This window comes from Tupaia chinensis, unplaced genomic scaffold, assembly GCF_000334495.1.
Source record: "Tupaia chinensis unplaced genomic scaffold, TupChi_1.0 Scaffold149501_1, whole genome shotgun sequence".
NCBI lineage: Eukaryota > Metazoa > Chordata > Mammalia > Scandentia > Tupaiidae > Tupaia > Tupaia belangeri.
Genome location: NW_006209345.1, coordinates 418,836 through 432,082, shown reverse-complemented (window position 1 = coordinate 432,082; position 13,247 = coordinate 418,836). Strand labels below are relative to the sequence as shown.

The window sequence follows — 13,247 nt, the reverse complement described above, 5'->3', positions numbered from 1 at the left end:
CACGCACGGGCTGGTGCATTTTCTCCTCCAATGACAAGTACCGCCTGCCCTGTAAGCACTCGTTCCCCAGGGAAGGGAGCAGAGAGGCCTCAGGAACCTGGATGGAGAAATAAAACATCTCTGGCTATAATTACAATATCTCCAGCCTAATGCACACCGAACAAGAGGCCTTTGTGATGCGCGCCAGGCGTGGCTCTCACTTCAGACCCTTCAGAAGCCCTAAATGCTATTGCCTCCTGGTCACTGCAGGTTCCTTCTTCGCAGTCCTAGTGCCTGTGGGAAGACCTCCAGGCTAAGCATGGGGTGCTGCACCCACAGAACAGGGCGCTCTCCCCAGGCCTTCCCTACATCAGCAGGGAAATTAATCCACACCTTGATGGTTTAAAGCCCAAAGATTACTCCAGGGTTATCAATCTGGGTCCCATAGGCGTCTACCAGGTCCCCTACCAGACAAGAAATTCACCCCAAGACAAGGTGAGGGCAGGGAGATGCCTAAGCACAGCATCGAAGCCGGCATCCACCCTACAGTCCCTCGACCCTGAATGTGTCACGAGACCTTGCAGTGTGGGCACCTCTCTGGTCTCGTCCTAGTCCCGGTGCTGTCATTTAAACTGACATCCATCCTTTTACTGATTTTATATTTGGGGCTTCTATGGAAGATTCGTTTGGGGAAAACAGTGCCTCGGCTGAGGTTCGTAACCTCCACTAGAGCCCACCATCCTCCTTAACAAGCGGGGGGCCCGGGGAGTGAGCAGAAGGGCACCAGCACTCCGTAAAAGTGAAAGCTACCTACAAACCCATGGCAGATGGTTATTCACCAGCGTGGGCTCCGTGCAGGGCTCCACGGTACAAGGATCTGGGCAGAGCAGGCGAGGGAGGCAGGTCTCCTGTCCTAGGAGTTCTGAGCAGACCTGGAGATGGCCATGTGTAGACATAGCTTCTCGAGAACACAGTCCTTTCTCTTCAGGGGCAGAGCATCCGTTTTCCGAGTGAGGCTGAGAGTGAGCACTGTGGGTCCCCAGCTCAGCCTCAGAAAGTGCTTTCCAGTGGTGACCCCTCTGCAGCGCTGGGCTGGGTCCAGCTGGCCAGAGAGGCAGTGAGTGCCCTGTTCTGGGAAGTATGGAAGCTGAGGCACTGGGATGTGTGTACGTGTGATAAAAATCTCATGGCTTAGGGCCACACCCTTGATCTGGTTAGTAACTTTAGGATCAGTCTCATCCGGATAGAATTGATAGCTATAAATCATCGAGCTGAATTATGTATGCCAGACTCTGGGCCGATGCTCCTGCCACTGTCTTGTTTCATCCCTACTGCCCTATTGGGTCCCCACATCTGAGAAACGGTCCCCATTTTACAGTTCAGTGGAGTGAGGCTCTATTGGCTGGGCCAGGAACAGAACACACGCCTCCCTGAACCTCTTCTCCCTTCACTGTCTGCCCCTGCTTCTCTGGACACTGTGTCTTTTGGGAACCTTCTCTCTACCACCCTCTGCTCCTCACTCCCAGCATCCCTGGCCTTCCCAGAGACCTCAGCACAGGCCAGGTGCCCCCTCCGTGTCCTTCCTCTGATCTCAGCAGCGGAAGCTCTGAGGCTGGACCACTTTCCAGCTGGGTCCTAGCCTCCCCAGTTACACCTCCTTTGAGCTGGAAAGATTCACCCAAGGTGAGGCTAGACTGGCTTAGGGTATTGTCTTAACAGTTTGGACGGTTTGGTCCGCTTCAGTGACTCGGCTGAATTGGTTGGGTAGCAAGATGATTAGATTCAGTCGAGCAGTTAATAGTGCCGGCTGCTGGGCCCAGCTCAAATCCCAGCTCTCACCTGCCTTCTTTGTGACCTCTGGAATTCGTTTCTACTTCCTGGGCCTCAGGCTTCCCATGTGTAAAGTGGAGACAGTAGTAGCACCCACCTCCTGGGGTTGCTGGGAACTTCAAATGAGTCACCATGCGGGAAGTTCTCAGGGCTCTGCCTGGTGCTGCTTGTTACATCATGCTGGTGGTTACAGAGGAGCAGTTGCTCTTTGAAAAGATGGAAACCCACCTGGCCCTAGGAGACTGGAGCTCACATTTACCTCTCACCCTGTGCCTGAGGCCTCTGTCAAGTACGTGACTCCTGTCTCCTTCAGAAAGAATAACAGCTTAAGTTAGTTGACACTTCCTCTGTGTCAGGCACTGCCGTAAAGTAGCCAACACGCATAGTGACTCATTAACTGCCTTCAAGATCCTAGGAGCTTAATAGCTCGGATTACCCCATTGCACAGATAAACACACTGAGACAGCTTTCCCACACTTACACCAGCTATTAAGAGACAGAGGGAAGGGGGCCAGCAGAGTGGAGTGGCTATGTTGTTGGACTCCCACGTGGCCAACCACAGTTGGAGTCTGGACTATATGGTTTAAAACTCATGCCAGGCGCGTGTGCGTGCATGCCCCAGATCCTGAGAGGAGAATAAAGAAGAGATTGTGGCTTGGCCATCCCCCCCCAGGGGATCATTTCTCACTTTCTGTCTCTCTGTTTCACTCTGTCTCTTTGGTGAGAGCATGTGCTCTATAGCAAAAATCTCCTCTTCCCCACAAAAAAGGTAGAGGCAAGACTTGAACCTCAGCTTCCCGGCTCCTGAGTTCCAGGACACTTGACCGCTAGCTCTCCACCTTCTGTCTGCGTTGCTCACAGGCTCTGGCTGACATGTGTGCTTACCCTTGCTTATTCCTGACTGGGTTACCTCAGCATTATTCTCTCACCTGTAATGGTTTCCTCTTCTCTCTCCACAAAAAATCTGCCTCCTTCTGGCTCAGAACCTGCTGCTCTGAGTAATGCCTATGTACAGGCCCTGAGCGGAGCTCTGTGCACAGGCGGCTCGGGGAGCCCCAGGACGGCCCCAGGGAAGGTTCTGTTCTTTTCTCTGTGCCACCAAAGCACAGAGAGGTAGCACTTCTGGCTGGTCTGGAGGGTTCCGGAAAGGCCTGAGCGCACACAGCTAGCAGATTTGTAACAGACATCACAGATCTGCCTCTAAGTCCACTCCGTGCGAGTGCCTTGGGCTCACCTCCCCATTCAGGTGTTCTCCAAGTCCCCATTATGGGCACTCCTGGGGGAGCAGAAATTTACTAGGCACCAGTGGGGAGAGGCAGCCAGGTAGCAGCACTGCCCAGCCAGCCAGCGCCCACACGGATGCGGCTGAGTTCATTAAATTCCCTGCACCCCTTGGATGAGCCAGGCAGCTGATCACCCGCAAAGGTGTGGCCCGCCTTTACTAGCAGCTCTGCCTCCAGGGATCAAAGCCAATGGTATCATCCTCCCCTGACATTTCGGGGCGAGGCCGGTGGGGGGCAGTTCTGTGCCTGGTGACTCTCTGATGTTTCTGTCGCTTCTCCCATGCCTCCCTAGCTCCCCTTCTGCCGTGGGAAACAGCAAATGTGCCCCAAATGAAGAACAGAGAACCAAGTGCGAGTTCAGTCTCCTCTGGGGACACAGAGATCACAAAAAAAGCCAAGCCACTCCCGCGATGCACTTAAAAAGGAGCTTATTTAAATCAAGACAGAAACAACAGGAAAGAGCCTACTGTGCCTGAGAGCTCTTGGGGTGAGGGTAGAGGTGAGAAGACAAAGCCCCATTCCTGGGGCCCTTTTCACACTGGCTGTCAAGGGCCATTAGCGGAGATCTCTTGTGAGTGAGGCTTTTTTAATCCCGTCTTCAATTATTTGTTCATTACCTCTAAGGGATTATTTTCCCACTGGTGTTTCTTCTCCCCGTGTCCTTTCTTTTTCTTCCTCCAGCTGTTCACCTTTCTGCTTGCACAATTGCAGAGAGCAACCTAAAACCTGTTACTGCCTGGCAGCCAGAGGCTGGTTGTCACCCCCCTCCGGAGCCAGAGCCAGGCTCTGTATTCAGAGCTGATGGTGAATCGCCCCCAGCCCGCTGTTGTAATCTCGGCCTCCACTCCACTGCGGGGCGGGGCGGTCCGGCTTTCCCCAGAGCTGACCCGCTGGTCCTAGAGATTTCCGCTGCTGCCTGGGATTTCTGACATTACAAAGCCTCCGCAGAGGTGTCACATTAAGCAGGTTCGAGCCCCATTTAGCTATTCGCTCGGATCAATTTTCTGAAATTATAGCATAATCATGGGGTTTTAACTGCTTGTCAGCTCCACACAGAACAAAGGACTTTATTTGATTTGAGCCCTGCTACAAGAAGCCTGAGAGATGGTCCCAACTTTAATGAAATATCAGAGATGCAATTGACACCCCTTCCTGGGAGCCATGCCTAGATTTTGAATGGAATTGACAGGTCACCCGCCTTCATCATGCCAAGCTAGGTGGGGACGTAAGGAGGGTTAGACTGTGATTGACTAATGAAAGTGAAAGGCCAGTTTTGTGAGCAGCCACGTGTTCGGGGCATAAATACATAGGGTACCTGGTGACTCCATGCAAAAACGAAGGGCAGGGGCCTCGGTGCCCATCTCCCTTGTGTGCTACGTGCTGCATGAGAGTTCTTCCACCCCTCCAACTCCCATGGAGACTCATCTCTGACCTCCAGTCAGGGAAAATGGAGTCTGCACAGGGCAGGCATTGCACTATGTGGGAAGCCAGAGGTTACTGAAGGCTGGTCTCTATTCCCAGGGTATGCTTAGTCAGCTCTGGCTGCTGTAACTACAGATGAGGTGGCTGCAACCACAGACACTTATTTCTCACCGTTCTGAAAGCCAGAAGTTTAAGATCAAAGCACCAGCAGATTCAGTATCTGGTAAAAGACTTACTTCCCAGATCAAAGATGGCGCCTCCTCGCTGTGTCCTCACGTGGTAGACGGGACCAGAGACCTCTTGAGATCCCTTATATAATGGCACTAATGTCATTCATGAGGCCCTAGCTTCATGGTGTCCTAATCACCTGCCAAAGCCCTTCCTTCTGATACCATCACATTGGGGGTTAGGATTTTGACGTGTGAATTGTGGGAGCCCATGATTATTCGGTCTATAGCAAGCTGCCACAAGAAACTAATACACAGATAGATACGATACATGGGATATCCAAAAAGTTTATTGAAAATGTGTATTATGAAAAAACTTTACAGATTTCAAAGTTTTTGCACCAAAATAAACTCGTACTTCTCCGTTTTCCCATGAACTTTTTTTTTTTTTTGGAGAGGTTTTCGCTATAGGGCGCGTGCGCTCGCCAGACAGACAGAGACAGACATTAGAGACAGAAAGCGAGAAATCACTCCCCAGGGGGGATGGTCACGCTGCAATCCCTTCTCCTCCATTCTCCTCTCGGGATCTTGGGCACGCACGCACACGCGCCCAGCGTGAGTTTTAAGCCACCGGGTCCGGGACGTGAACCGTGGTCGACTACATGGGAGTCCAGTTACATAGCCATTACGCTAACTGCTGGTTCCCCCATGAACTTTTTGAAGTACCCTCATGCGTAGTATTACATGCTGTGATAGCTGTGAAATCAATGCCAGACTAGGTGACTGAAACAACAGACATTTCATTTTCACAGTTGGAGAGACCAAGACCAAGACCAAGGGGCCAGCTCATTTGGTTCTTAGCAAGGGCCTGCTTCCTGGCTTTCAGATAGCCACTTTCTCTGTGTCCTCACATGGCGAGGGGTGAGAAAGAGAGAGAGCCAGCCCTCTGGTGTCTCTTCTTACAAGTGCACCAATCCCATGGCAGAGGGGGCCACTTGGGCTCACCCTCATAGCCTCATCACAATCTAATAACCCCTCAAAGATCCTGCCTCCAAATACCTTCAAACTGGCGAGTTAGAGTTCCAGCATATGAACTGGGGATGAGACCGTTCAATCCATAGCAGGGAGGGGGACACAATTCAATCCATAGCAGGGAGTTACATTGCGAGGAGGGGACTGGCTAGGGAACCCACGTGCACCATCAATGCTTGTACCCCTGCTGTGATGATGATGTAAGTGAGTCCTGTGTCCAGGGTCAGCTGGCTCAGAGTCTGTGGCAGAGATTTGGAAGACCAGACCAGACCTCTACCTGTAAGGAGCATGGACCTCACAGGGCACCTAGAGACGCATATTGCAACTTACTAAAGGGGTCAAACTGTGATGGCATGCGCTGCTGAGATGCTGCTCATCGGACCGAGACCTCATCAAAGTTCCTGGTTCAATTCCCAACCCACTCTAAAAACTGGGCATGGTGGTGCACACCTGTAGTCTGAGCTACTAGAGAGACTGAGGCAGGTGGACCTATGACATAGTGAGACTGTATCTTAAAAAAAAATAAAAAATAAAAAAGGCAAGGAAAACTGGGGCCAACAGGTGACATGGTGGTTAAGGCGCTGGACTCCCACATGACTTACCATGTGTCAAGTCCTGGATGTAGTGGCTTGCTTTCTCACTCTGTGTATGTGTGTGTCGGGTGAGGGCACATGCCCTAAATTATTATTAATAATAATAATAAATAAATAAGACCCGTCGTAGCCAGCCAATAGCACAGTGGTTAAGGGTGGTGCACAGGAAGCTACTGGGTTGTCGGAAAAGTCATGATGTATTTTTCTATGTTTTTCTATTCAAAATGCGACATGACTTTCCCAACAACCCCATAGATCCCTCATGGCCAGCTGCAGTTTGAATTCCATCCCCAGCAGCTCGGAAGAAATGCTGGGCACGGGCCAGCAGGTGTCATGGGGGTTGAGATGCTAGACTCCCACATGGCTGACCACGAGTCCTGGACCCGGCGGCTTAAAACTCACACCAGGCGCGTGTGCGTGTGTGCCCAAGATCCCGAGAGGAGAATGGAGGAGAAAGGATTGCGGTGTGGCCATCCCCCCTGGGGGGTGGTTTCTCACTTTCTGCTTCTCTGTCTTTCTCTGTCTCTTCGGTGAGTGAATATACCTTATAGCAAAAATCTTCAGAAAAAAAAAAATCCTGAAGGGATGAAGAAAGGGAGTGAAAGAGATTGTGGCATGACCACCCATGCCCACCTGAGATATTCTCTCTCTCTCTCTCTCTCTCTCTGGCAAACATATGTGCTCTCTGACAAAACAAAAACCTTGGATTCAAAAAGAGAGAAAGGTGGAAGAGCAAACCAAAAGAACATTCAGCAAAGCATCCACGACATGTCAGGGAGGAAGCTCGGTAAGGGCGCTCAACAGCCAGCCAGGGAGGATCCCAGAATGGGGAGACTGGTGTTAGGCCTGGGCAGTAAAGACAATCTGGGGCTTCCAGATAGAGCCCAAAAGAGGCAAGGTGATATGCAGCCTGGAAGACATGCCAAAGAGGGCAGCAGATAGACCGCTAACCTGGTGGGCAGAGGGTGGATGAAGGGAAGCGGGGCAGACGGATCAGAACTTCCAGGGGCCTCTGGCGTGAGAGCCACCCGCAGAGCTTGCTCAGTGTGCGGAGCCCCCGGCCCCGGGTCAGGCCTGCCACTCAGAAATCTGCATTTGTTTATTTTTATTTATTTATTTACTTATTTTGGAGAGTTTTTGCTATAGGGTGCATGTGATCGGCGGAAAGACAGAGACAGAAAGCGATAAATCACCCCCCCAGGGGGATGGCCACGCAGCAATCCCTTCTCCTCCATTCTCCTCTCGGGATCTTGGGCACGCACGCACACGCGCCTGGCGTGAGTTTAAGCCTCCAGGTCTAAGACTCAAACTGCGGTTGACTACATGGGAGTCCAGTGACATAGCCATTACACTAACTGCTGGTCCCTTATTTTAATTTTTTTTTAATGTTGCTGTAGGGCACACACACTCACCAGAGAGAGAGAGGGAAAGTGAGAAAGCTAGCCACCAGGTCTGAGACTCGAACCATGGTCACCCATGTGGGAGTCCAGCACCCCCAACCACCATGCCACCTACTGGTCCTCAGAAATCTGCATCCTAACAAGTCTCTAAGGGGATCCCGATAGACCTGAACCCCGAGGAAATGGGCAGATTGCTCCTCCTCCTGCTGCCCTGTGTGCCTACGCTTCTGTGTCCATACCCCTCATTTTCATGGGGCTCCTCCAAGATGTGACAGCTGAGCATAAACCCATCAGGGGAATCTATACCCATTGTTCTATGATTAGCTTTTTTCTGATTTCGGCAAAATTCATAGAGCATTAAAGTAACCATTTAAAGTATGATTCAGTGGCATTTTGCACACTCACCATGCTCTGCAGGCCCCGCCTCTGTCTAGCTTCAGAATGCTTGCATTACCCCCAAACAAGAATCCCTACCCATTAAGCAGTCAGTCCCCACACCCCCAACCCCAGCTCTAGCAACCACCAATCTGCTTTCTGTCTCTGTGGATTTACAAATAAACATCCCGCCTCTTAATAAGCCACAGTGGAGATCTCTGTGAGTAAGACCAGTTGAGCCCTTACCAACGCCCAGAGTCTGCCGTAAGCACAACTGCAGGTTAACTCATAAAGTCCCCACAGTAGGGATGGCAGTGGTGTGGTGATTGGGGTGCTGGACTCCCACATGGCCAACCATAGTTGGAGTCCTGGACCTGGTGGCTTGCCTTCTCACTTTCCCTCTTTCTCTGTCTCTCTTTGGTCAAAAATTAAAATTAATTAATTAAAATATTTTAAAATAAATAATTCTTAAAAAGAAAAAAGACCCCAATAGACCCTCTGAGGTGGGAGCTATTAACAAGCCCATTTTTTTTTTTAATGTTGCTGTAGGGCACACACACTCACCAGAGAGAGAGAGGGAAAGTGAGAAAGCTAGCCACCAGGTCTGAGACTCGAACCATGGTCACCCATGTGGGAGTCCAGCACCCCCAACCACCATGCCACCTACTGGTCCTCAGAAATCTGCATCCTAACAAGTCTCTAAGGGGATCCCGATAGACCTGAACCCCGAGGAAATGGGCAGATTGCTCCTCCTCCTGCTGCCCTGTGTGCCTACGCTTCTGTGTCCATACCCCTCATTTTCATGGGGCTCCTCCAAGATGTGACAGCTGAGCATAAACCCATCAGGGGAATCTATACCCATTGTTCTATGATTAGCTTTTTTCTGATTTCGGCAAAATTCATAGAGCATTAAAGTAACCATTTAAAGTATGATTCAGTGGCATTTTGCACACTCGCCATGCTCTGCAAGCCCCGCCTCTGTCTAGCTTCAGAATGCTTGCATTACCCCCAAACAAGAATCCCTACCCATTAAGCAGTCAGTCCCCACACCCCCAACCCCAGCTCTAGCAACCACCAATCTGCTTTCTGTCTCTGTGGATTTACAAATAAACATCCCGCCTCTTAATAAGCCACAGTGGAGATCTCTGTGAGTAAGACCAGTTGAGCCCTTACCAACGCCCAGAGTCTGCCGTAAGCACAACTGCAGGTTAACTCATAAAGTCCCCACAGTAGGGATGGCAGTGGTGTGGTGATTGGGGTGCTGGACTCCCACATGGCCAACCATAGTTGGAGTCCTGGACCTGGTGGCTTGCCTTCTCACTTTCCCTCTTTCTCTGTCTCTCTTTGGTCAAAAATTAAAATTAATTAATTAAAATATTTTAAAATAAATAATTCTTAAAAAGAAAAAAGACCCCAATAGACCCTCTGAGGTGGGAGCTATTAACAAGCCCATTTTACAGACGTGGAGGCAGAGGCTGGAAGAGCTGAAGTCACATGCTCAAGCTCCCACCTGGATCTGATCCAGTGTGGAGCCACAGGCTCGCTCACCTGCTGCCTCCAGGCTCCTCTACAAGAATGTGTTTGTAGAACATTGTGTCGTTAAAATAAATGTTTAAAGAAAGAAGGATTATAGTTCCACCACCTGTTTCCGCTCTGGCTTGGATTCCTTCTGTGTGTGTGTGTTTGTGCAGTGCTGTCCTCTGGGCTCTGGATTTCAGGGCGGATGGTCTTGTCTCTAGGCACTTTTGTGGCTGCTGAGGTCAAGGCCACTTCATTTAGCAGCTTGTTGAATGTGGCGGCACTTTTGTGGCTGCTGAGGTCAAGGCCACATCCAGCAGCTTGTTGAATGTGGGTGAAAAACTGGCATTTAAAGACATGGGTCTGGGCCAGCAGGTGGCATGGTGGTTAAGGCCTCTGGACTCCCATATGGCTGACTCCAGTTCAAGTTCTGGACCCTGGCAACTTGCTTTCTCATTTTCCTTCTCTCTCTCTGATCAACTTCGAAAAACTCAAAGACATGGAGACTAGCAGATGGCATAATAGTTACTTCACTGGACTCCCACGTAGTCGACCACAGTTTGAGTCCTGGACCTGGTGGTTTAAAATTCATGCTGGGAGCATATGCATGTGTGTTTGAGATCCCAAGGGGATAATGGAGGAGAGGGGATTGCAGCATGGTCATCCCCACGGGGCAGGGGGTGGTGATTTCTCGCTTTCTATCTCTCTGTCTCTCTCTGTCTTTCTGGCAAGTGCACATACCCTAAGTCAAAAATCTCTCCCCCCCCCAGAAAAAAAGTAAAATAAAATGACAATGAATAAAATAATTATTTATAAAAAAAAATAAGGACATGGGTCCAAGTTCTCCTTTCTATCTATCTATGTTTTTAGTTTTTGCTATAGGGCACATGCGCTCATCAGAGACACAGAGAAAGAGAGAGGGAAAGTGAGAACTCACCCCCTGGGGGATGGCCACGCCATAATCCCTTCTCCATTCTCTTCTCGGGATTTTGGGCAGGCCCAGCACACGTGATTGTGTTTTACAAGCTTCCAGTCACATTCATGTAGTCAGCCACGCAGGATCCAGCCACCTTAACCTCCGCACCACTGGGTAGCCTCTGCCTTTTCTTAGCAAGTCGCCTGAGAAAGTGTGTGATCCCCACATGGAGGCAGCTGCGCGTGGGAGGAAAGGGGGTCAGGAATGCGAGGCGCCACGCTCAGCTCCTCTCCTATAACGTTTATGTGATGTAGCTGGGCCCCGCCTAGAAGAACCCTGAGTAGGAACTTCCAAGGGCAGGAATCAGAACCCCACCACGCCCACTGCTCTCCTCGTGGTCAGGAGCACTCCCGTGAAGGAGGGGTGCTTGTTTTCTTTCTGACTTTGCTCAGCCCAGTGGAGGTTGACTTTTCATGCCACTCCCGATACCTAACTGGTTTTTGTTTGTTTGGTATTTTAGAGATTTTTGCCATAGGGCGTATGCACTCACCAGAGAGACAGAGAGAGGGAAAATGAGAAATCACCCCGCTAGGGGCAATGGCCATGTTGTAGTCTTTTCTCCCCTATTCTCCTCCTGGGATTTTGGGCATGCACACAAATGTGCCCAGTGTGATTTTTGAGCTGCCAGGCTGAGGACTCAAACCACAGATAGCCATGTGAGAGTCTTGCCAGCTCCATGATACCCAACTTTGAGGACTCTCCCCAGCTCGGCCTAAGCCTTCGCCTCGCCCTTCCTGCTGGCCACGTCTGAACGCCACAACTCCACCCCTTTGCTCCAAAGCAGGCATGGCAAACAGCACCATGGAGTCTGTGCAATAGGGCCAGGTGGGGTCTATGGCCAGGTGGAGAAGGTATGCACGAATTTTGACAAAAGTTGGTCCTTTTGCAGCTCCAGGCTCCTGGTGCCAATGCTTTTGCTTTTTGAAGAAGCAGGAAGTTCATCAATTTATATCAGATGTCTTTGTTTTGGAACCTGGCTGAGCCAAACAAGCCATTTCTGTGTATCATCTCCACCCTCCCAGTCACCAGGTTATGTTACAGGCTCCTGCCTTGGCCCTACACACCCAAAAATACCTCCTGGAGAGGACCCTTGTCTCTATTTTACAACACTGAACTGTGACATTGTAGAACACTCATGCCTGGGTTCCATACCAGCTGCCTTGCTCTGTGACCTCAGGAACTTACTTCACCTCTCTGTGCCTCCACTTGCACATCCATACAAAGCATGCTCTAATAGACTTACTCTGACTCTGATGTTATTCCCTTAAGGAAAATCAAATATCTGTGGGGAGAGTGGGTCCAGTACAGTGGTGGAGTGCAGGCGCTGGAGTCAAATAGAGTTAGGTTCAAATCCCAGTTCTGCTGTTCACCTGCAGTTGCCCTTGGGCATCGCATTTTACTCTCGGAGTCTTGGTGTCCTGGTTTGTAAATTTATGAATGGAAATAATCCCTCCCACGTATGGTTGTCATGAGGATGAGATTCCCCAACATCTGTAAGATGGGAGCAGGGCGTGTGGCATGTATGAGTACTCTTTAAATGGCAACGTGATGGTGCGGCAAGCTGGTGAGTGAAGAGGGGCTGAGGCATTAGTTTGTTCTGATGCTAACGGGAAGGCTCAGTGACTTCCTGGAAGAGGCGGCATTGGAACTATCACAAATACGAGGTGGGATATAGAGCCTGTGAGTGCAGCTCAGCTGTCAGAACACCCACATAGATTTGAAGCTTGAGTGGCTTTGGCCTTCTCCCTTATCCTTTCTGGCCTAGAGATCCACACCTGGGGCCTGGGGTCCCAAGAATGATGGGCTGAGATGGTGAGAGGCCAGGCTCTGGAGTCAGCCTGTCCTGCCCTCGTGGACTAGCTGAGCAACCTTGCCGGGAAGTGATCGTACCCACCTCCCCTTGCGTATCTGTAAAATGGGAGAATGGTGGCTGCTGCCTGGCCGGGTCAGCGGGAGGGCTGAAGGGGTTAATCTGTGCGAAGTTCCTGGCCCAGCACGTGGCGTGGCTCACCAGCTGGTGCCAAGGAAAGAATCTTTCATGTCGCCCAGACTTCTTGGCTCCTGACTGCTTTTCTCCCTGCCTGCAGCTGCCACCTTCATGGAGCACTGGAAGCGGAAACAGATGCGGCTCAATTACCGCTGGGACCTCACAGGCTTTGAGGAGGAGGAGGTAAGGGGGGTTGGCACCTGCACCGCCATGCCCTTTCCCAGGTCCCCTGCCCCGTCACCTCCTCGGGAGTGACGCGGAGGCCCAAGGCTGTAAAGCCCAGGCTAGACGGGCCGCCTGTGTCTCCGTCGTCTCCCTGGCGTTCCAAATGCCTTGCGTTGCCAGGACGACGGGTTTGTCTGCTAAAGTGTTTGATCCCGATGCTCACGTGGACATGCCACCCACCCGCACAGTCTCGGTCGCCGGCCAAGGCTGACCTCATCGAGTCTAGGGGCTGTCAGGGCGGCCTGAGGGTGTGGAGAAACCATAGCGCCCACAAGTCCCCAAAGCATTTGCCCCTCAGGTGCCAAGCCACACTCCTCAGAGCAGCGCTCTGCCTGCGGCCGGGTGTGGCTGCGAGTGGGAACATCAGGGGAAGGGCAGCTCCGTGTCCCACGATACCTCCCATATCAAGTGACTGCTGGGATGCGCGGCAGACCGCTCTCCCCAGCTGCTGGTCCAGCAG

The 13,247-nt window shown here is 51.2% G+C and overlaps 1 protein-coding gene across 1 annotated transcript in view; it reads left to right on the top strand.

The window, feature by feature from the left end:
• The window catches only part of ANO1 (anoctamin 1), a gene marked incomplete in the record, with an annotated part of 236,584 nt that overhangs the window by 173,946 nt on the left and 49,391 nt on the right, over positions 1 to 13,247 (top strand). The window contains 1 exon segment of the mRNA XM_014585285.2: positions 12,663 to 12,745. Within this exon segment, the coding sequence (XP_014440771.1) occupies positions 12,663 to 12,745 (83 nt within the window).